The 7,776-nt window shown below is 15.4% G+C and overlaps 1 protein-coding gene across 1 annotated transcript, besides 13 other annotated features; it reads right to left on the bottom strand. All coding sequences in view use genetic code 6, as the record gives it.

Moving 5' to 3' along the window:
- Positions 1–697: 697 nt before the first annotated feature.
- Positions 698–753: a microsatellite.
- Positions 754–1,280: 527 nt separating this feature from the next.
- Positions 1,281–1,416: a microsatellite.
- Positions 1,323–1,431: a microsatellite.
- Positions 1,362–1,419: a microsatellite.
- Positions 1,364–1,424: a microsatellite.
- A 627-nt stretch (positions 1,432–2,058) lies between the features above and the next one.
- Positions 2,059–2,101: a microsatellite.
- Positions 2,060–2,101: a microsatellite.
- A 354-nt stretch (positions 2,102–2,455) lies between these two features.
- On the bottom strand, positions 2,456–4,050 carry IMG5_162710 (sec23 sec24 trunk domain protein; the record flags this gene model as incomplete). Its single annotated transcript, XM_004030285.1, has 5 exons — positions 2,456–2,883; positions 2,934–3,047; positions 3,104–3,264; positions 3,397–3,888; positions 3,929–4,050. Coding segments are annotated over 5 exons (1,317 nt in total), but the record flags the coding sequence as incomplete, so codon positions are not given.
- A 1,180-nt stretch (positions 4,051–5,230) lies between these two features.
- Positions 5,231–5,260: a microsatellite.
- A 443-nt stretch (positions 5,261–5,703) lies between these two features.
- Positions 5,704–5,779: a microsatellite.
- Positions 5,780–7,543: 1,764 nt separating this feature from the next.
- Positions 7,544–7,591: a microsatellite.
- Positions 7,552–7,591: a microsatellite.
- Positions 7,573–7,616: a microsatellite.
- Positions 7,617–7,743: 127 nt separating this feature from the next.
- Positions 7,744–7,776: a microsatellite.

Raw genomic sequence — 7,776 nt, 5'->3', positions numbered from 1 at the left:
TTGTCTGTTAATTATAGTTATATTATTTATTTTAATTTATAAAATTATTTATATTAAAAATCCCAATTATATCTATCTATTTTTTTATTTTAATCGTTAATAATTAATTATTATTAAAATTCCTTTTTATATTTAAAAAAATAAATAAACACTTTTAATTACATTTAAAATACATTGTATGAAGGAAAATACTATATAATACAAAAAACAATTTAAATCTTTTGAAATAAGCGAATATAGAAAAGACAATACATGTTCAACTTAAATTAATTCTTCTATTTTGAGCAATTAAATAGATGAGAACTCTTTTAATATTCTAAATATTTAATAATTATAATAAAGCAATTAAGAAGACCTAGAAGAATCATTATAATCTTTATAAAAATAATCAACTAATACAGAAGAGGATAATAAAAAATTAAAAAATTTAATAAATAAAATCCGAAAAGAGCAAAATATAAAAATAAAGGAGCTTAAAGAAAATTTCGAAAACAAATTTCTTTAAATAAAAGAAGATCATTAAAAATAAATAAATTTTTTAATAGAATAACATAAAGAAGAAATGCAAAGCAAAGAAGAAGATTTATAAACTTTATAAATTTTATGTCAAAATCAGCCAAAAGAAGATTATGAAAATAACAAAAAAATCTCAGAATAATATGAATAATAAATAAAAAATTTAAAAGAAGAAATTAAATAATTAAAAAATTAATAATGTAATTTATCAATAAATAATAATGATTAAAAAATTAACGATTTAATAAAAGCTAACTCTGCTTTATAATATGAAAATGTAAAATTAAATAATTAATTAAATTAAATTAAAATGTAAGAAATTTAATAAAATATTAATTATATGAAAACATAAGATTATAATGATTTTTAATAAAATAAAAATTCTGAAATTAAAATAAAAAAACTAATTGATAAAATAAAGTAATATATTTATAATATTTTTAATATTAACTAAATTATTAGTAATTATATACGTTTAAATGAAGATTCAATTATCTAAAAAATTAAAAATATAAGTAAGTCAAAGGAAAGGACAATTATATAGAAAAATAATTAGGTATTAATTAAATAAGATATTTAAAATAAATTCAAAAAATGTGAATAAAAAATAAATATTGAAATAATAAATAATTATTTCAGTAATAGTAGTAGCAACATTAATTTTTAATGAAAATAATTTAATTATTTTATATATAAAATAATAAAATACATAAAAAAAAAAATTAATTCGTGTTTATGTATGTTTTTTAAGTGTAAGTATAAAAAAAAATATTATATTAAAAATGTATATATATAAAAATATTAACATATAAAAATAAATAAAAGATATTATATTAATATAGATAAAATATATATATGTAAATATAATTATATATAATTATATATAAATATATATATATATATTTATACATAAATTTTTTATATATTAATTTTCTTTTTAAAGTTCTGTATTTTAAATTTTACTTTATTTTCATTATATTAAAAGTTTTTAACTAATTATTTTTTAATTTTATACAATTTTTATATATAATGAATTTTATATTTATAAAATTATTTTAATTATATATCATATTAAAGTGTTTATATTTTTTTTGAATTAATCAAAATTAATATTATATCCTCCCTTAAAATTTTCAAATTTATCTTCAATAAGCATATAATAAAATCTTTATAATAATTTATATTTAAAAATAAAATTAATATTTTTTATATATAATTTTTTAACAATTATTCTAAATAATCTCCTGAACCTGCGACTGTAATGTATAAAGGACAATACTGTGTTTATTTTTATCTTTTAAAAATTAAATTTTTATAATATTTTTTTTTAATAATAAATAATTAATTACCTTCTTAATTATTAAATTAATTTAAAAAGTTATTCATTTATAGGATTATTAATATTATTATACAACATATCCTTTAAATTTACATTAATAATATTTATATATTTACGAAAATATTTTTTTTTACTTCACTATAATTTTTAATTTATTCTGAATAACATATTATATCGTTTAATATTTATTGATTACTAGAACTATAATTATATATTAATAAATTATTATTAATTTAATTATATATTTTTTTACTGAGGATTTAAATATAAAATTAATGCATAATTCACATCCATTAAAAAAACTGTATTTCCCAAAGATCTAAAGCTTAATGGATATTTTTCAGGAAGCTAATAATTATTTTCGTTTTAAGAATTATTCTACAAATTATCAATACAAAATAGCTAAGGAATAAAAAAGGTAATAACTTCTTCAATACTTTTTCCAGTTAATTAAATTCTTAGACTGTTTTAATAATCACTTTGAATATTCTTATCTTTTAAAAATTTGAATTAAATTTTATTTATATAAAGTATAAACTGTAATTATGGTTCAATATGAGATTTTTAAGTAGCCCTAAAATATATAAGAGAAACTCATTTTCATTTATTGATAATTTATTCTTTTTTTTTTAATTTTTTAAAAATTTATTCATTTTAACTTAAAATTACTTTTTCAGTTATTTTAGCTTAATAATTAAGCTTTTTTACTTCGGTAATTAACATTGTTTTTATTTCATTTATATTATAATAATATAAATTTTCGATTATTCTTTTAGATAAACAAAAAAAATAAGCCTCAAGATCTATACTATCATATATTTATTACAAAGAAGAACTTAAAGGAATAACATAATTATGAAATCTTAAAAGTCTTTATCCTTCGTTATTAGTATATAATAGTTCTGTTTATATAGAAAAGACTTCAATATTATTTTATTATGATTGATTTTCTTCTATTTCTAAGTCGAGAAGTAAGGGTTTTCTTAAATCACAAGGAAATACAAATTAATCTTTTGATTTTAAAGCAACTTTTTATTTTTATGAAAATAAAACTAAAAAACATTTGGCTTTTATTTACAACTCCCGTTAATTGATTTTATTTTAAATCCTGGAGAAATTCTAATTTTTAAATTATTTTCCCAATTAAAACTTTTTTAAAGATTATATAATAAATCTTCTTTAAACTATTTCTCTATATATATTAAAAAAATAATAATTTTTTTTTTTTCACAAAAAAATAAATAATACATCTTTATTCTTAATCATGATAAAAATATATTTCCCCATTTAAAATTCTAGGCAATTCGCCTAAAGTAATCAGATTTTTGAATTCTTAAGAAAATACAAATAATAAAGGACATATTTTAATCATTTCCTTGCTTAAAATTTTAAAATGTTTTGAAGAAGGTCTTGTATATTTCTAAAACAAAACATAAATAAATTTATTATTAAAATTTTTACATTTTCATTATTAACTTCTTTAATAGTAAAAATAGGTTCGTTAACAATATTTGAATTTGCCTAAAAAACAAATAATAAACCTCCATTGTTTTTAAGCATTTTAGAAGCAGCCTTATAAAAATTTAATAAAAATAAAATAAAATTAATCCTTAATATATTCTATATAAAAAAATACATCCAAAGCATAAATAAAACAACTAGTATTATTATTAATATATTAATTCTGTAACATATTAGGTAGATTATCTAATAAATCCACAATAATATCTTTCGAATCTTCAATGGTAACAACTAAATTTTCTAATTAAAGAGGAAACAACTCTCCGTCTTTAAAATCTGGTAAAACATACATTTATGCTTATTTTAGATTTGATTTTAAATTATATATATGTATTTATGAATCATAAGTTATTATCCCTATTTATTTACGAACTCCTCCTTAAAGTTTATCTTAAATAATAATTTCTTTTAAACTATCACATATTATATTTAACATTCCACTTTTTTATGCTTCTTATGAAACATCTATTAAAAAAAAATAAGTTGGAGCCATAGGAGGATCTAATAAATAACTATTTTTTTAATAAAAAAAGATAAAAATTTTGATTTTACTCAGAAGTTGTAATCATATCAAATGAAGAATTATTAAGCTATGTGATTTCTTACATTTTTTCAGGCAGAAAATAATTTTTGTTTGGAACAGAATCTTTTTGTTGGCAAATATTACATGTAAACTAATTATTATTATTTTTTTGGTTTTTTTTTTTTTTTTTAACTTACTTTATAATTATTATTTGTAAATTAAAAAAATGGATTTGCTATGGATTTACAATTACGACATTTTAAAATATTTTTATCTTTTTATTACAATTTTTCTATATTTTATTAGGTCTTTTATTTTATATTTTATTTATTTTAGAATATTTTTTTATGTTTTTACATTATATTAATTATATGGGTTTATTATTAAAGCATATTTGTATTATGATTCTTTACTAATTTTAGCATTTTTAGGAAACATGTTTGCTGTAGGACGAATAAATTCTATACTTGAGTTATATTTTTATGCTAATTATTGTATTGTATTATTAGAATTTTGAACTGAAAATATTTAATTATTAGATTTTTATAAATGATCATTTTAAGTATCATATGCTTATTATGTCTATATCTAATTTGTATTATTATTATTTTAATTTATTTAATTTTTTTAATGGTTTTGTAAAATCTTTTAATGAATACTCATTTCCTTTAATATATATATTTTTTTTTTAAATAAAAAATTAATTTATATCTTTTAAGAATATTAATTTATTTACTTTAATAGATATTTAATTTAGTAATAATAAAAACATAATTTATTATTAACTATATTATTTTTATAAAATTCTCAATAATATTATTATTTAATAAAATAATTAATGAATTCTCAGTAGCAAGAAAACTAAAAATAAAATAAATCTAAAGTTGAGGAAGAAGAACAAGATAAATCAGAATGTACTTAAAATAATGAAAACTCTTTAAAAAAAGAAGAAAAAAAAGAGGTAAAAATATAGTCTTTTTAAAATCATAGCAATAAATCTGTAATAGATATAAAAAAAGAAGTAAACAAATAAACATAAATATTTATTATTTTAATTAAAAATAATTGGAAAATAAGTCTTTTAATATTATCAAATAATGGGAAGTTAAATTATAAGAAGAATTATAATAAAGAAAATGTATTATTGAAAACATATTATATAAAATCGAAAAAAGAATGAAAATATCATAAGACTCAATGTAATTAATAGTTAAATATTTTAAAGAAAAAAAAGAATAAGAAATTATTTATTCTAAAAACTTCCTTTAAAAAATACCAAAATTAAGCCATTGTTGGAAAGACATATCTGATTCAAAATCCGAATGGTATTTTAAAATAAAATAAAATAAAATAAAAAAAAAGGTATCCAACATTAAATTTAGCATTATAAGAAACTGACGAAGTAATGGAAAATCAAGGAAAAAATTCTAATCATTTAGTAACTTATATAGAAATCAATATTTTAAAAGACTTTCTTTTCCATGAAAACGAGGATTTTGAGAAAAATCTGAAAACATTGAAAAATTAAATTTAAACTATATAATAGAAATACCAAAAGCAAGAACTTTTATTTTAAAAAAGAAGGTCTAAATACATGAAATTATATACGGAAATGATCGGTGGAAACAGAGAATCAAATATAAAAAAATAAAAGAAAGATTTTTTAAATGAAGAAATAAAATTAAGATTTTAAGCTTTGGAAAATGTTAAAGATCTAAATGAATATGGATAAATAATATTAAAATCTATAGAAAATGTTAAAAAAATGGAAAGTAAAAATATAAAATAAAAAATAATAAATTTAATATATTTATATATATGTATATAAATATTTATATTATATATAAATATATATATATATATATATATATATAAATATAAAATTTAAGAATAAAGATTAGATGTATTATAAAGAGTATTTTAATTATATATAAGCAAATATTAAGAAACATATGGAAAACATCATTAATTAGAACAAAGTTTTGAATTTTTCAAAAAGCTAAATTACACATAAGAAACCGAAGATAACTTTTAATTAAAAAAATTATTAAACGAGGAAGATATTCGTTTCATTAAATAAAAAATAAATGTAAGTTAAGTCGATTTTATTGATTTGAGCAAATATCTTACATCTTTTAGCTATTCAGATATTTCCTTAGATCATCACCCTTTAATAATGAGAAAATATTAAGTTTTAATCGATATAGGAAGTGTAAGTAAACAATTTATTGAATGCGATATGATAGCAACAATAGATGAGTTATTAATATTTCGAGAAAAAAATGAATTTTAGGAGAAAATAAAGAAACTAATGTTATAAAATTTATAAGTAAAATAAAGGCAAGAAGGAAATTTAATTGATTTAATAGAAAAAACTCCAGGACTAGTATTTACTTCGACTAAAAAAACATTAATAAAATTCATAAAATCGAATGAATTTGAAGATTTTAAAAATTTACTATAAAATTATAAAAAATGAAAAAAAATAATAATAATACTATTTTATTGTTATTCGTATAATATTAGATTTACAAAGAATTACTTTTAAGTTATTAAAGATTAATTTTTCTTCTTAATAATTCATTTTAATTTTTTATAATAACAAATATTTTATATTAAACAAAACAATAAATTCGTTATAAGAATTTATTTAATATTATTAAGTTTCAATTTTTTTTCTTACATTTTTATTTTAAACAATATATTTTTTCTTTTTACTAAAAACAACCAAATTTCTAAATGTTTTTATCACATTATTATTTATTTTTTTAAAAGAATCCAAAAACATCGAAATTAATTTTTATTTAATGTTTATATTATTAAGAATAAATTTCCTCAAATAATATATTATAGAATTATATTAATATTTTTCTTATTCATATAATTATTAATTAAATTTCCTCTAATTTTTATTTTTAATAATGTATATAATTCACTATACTCCCACAACATTTGAATTCCATTTTCGGATCTCAATAACTGTCAATAATTATATCTTTTTTAAAAAAATATAGATAATGTAAATATTCGATTCCCTTTTATTTTATTTTTCTTATAAACCTAATTATTCTAACCAAAAAAATTCAATTTAACTTTAACCTGGATTCATCTATCCATATACAAGAAAAAACGTGCGCAATATAAACAACTAAACATCTAAGAAAAAAAAAAAATTAAAAATCTTTAAAAAAATAAAACATATCTTTCGTTTAAATCAATAAAAAAAGACAATAAATATAAGACTTTTATTGATATAAAAAAAGATATAAATTCTATTAGTAATAAATATATCTTTATAATAATTTTCAGTATTAAAATATAATATAGTATATTATAGAAAAATAAGCTTTATTAAAAGAATAATCATAAAAATAAAGCTAAAAATAAATTTTTTAATGAATAACAATTTTAAAATAACTAATATATCATAAAATTCGAAATAAACAATATTAGAAATTTTGGAAATTTAATATTTATTTCACTTTTTATTTATTAATTTTTTACTTATTTATAAATTTATTTCAAAATTAATAAGAGTTGATTTTAAATAAAAATACTTAAAAAAAATAGTAGTTTTTATTAAGAGTATAATATTTTAGTTTGACTCAATGTCATGATTTTTTAAACAAAAAGATTATGTATTTTTTAATTTAAAAAATTATTTTATTTAAAAAAAATTAATTAATTTAAAATTTAAAATTTATTAACTTTATAATTATTTTAATTACATATCTTTTATAATGTTTAAAATTAAATATTAATTATAATTTTAATGAATTATTAATTTAAATTTTTTAAAGAATATTATAAATACTTATAGATTTATTATTTATTATATTTAATCAAAAAAAAAATATAAAAAAAATAAAAAAAAAAT

The sequence above is a fragment of the Ichthyophthirius multifiliis genome (genome assembly GCF_000220395.1).
Source record: "Ichthyophthirius multifiliis unplaced genomic scaffold scaff_1120509251222, whole genome shotgun sequence".
NCBI lineage: Eukaryota > Ciliophora > Oligohymenophorea > Hymenostomatida > Ichthyophthirius > Ichthyophthirius multifiliis.
The sequence above is the reverse complement of the archived record's forward strand: the minus strand, read 5'-3'. Positions and strand labels throughout refer to the sequence as shown.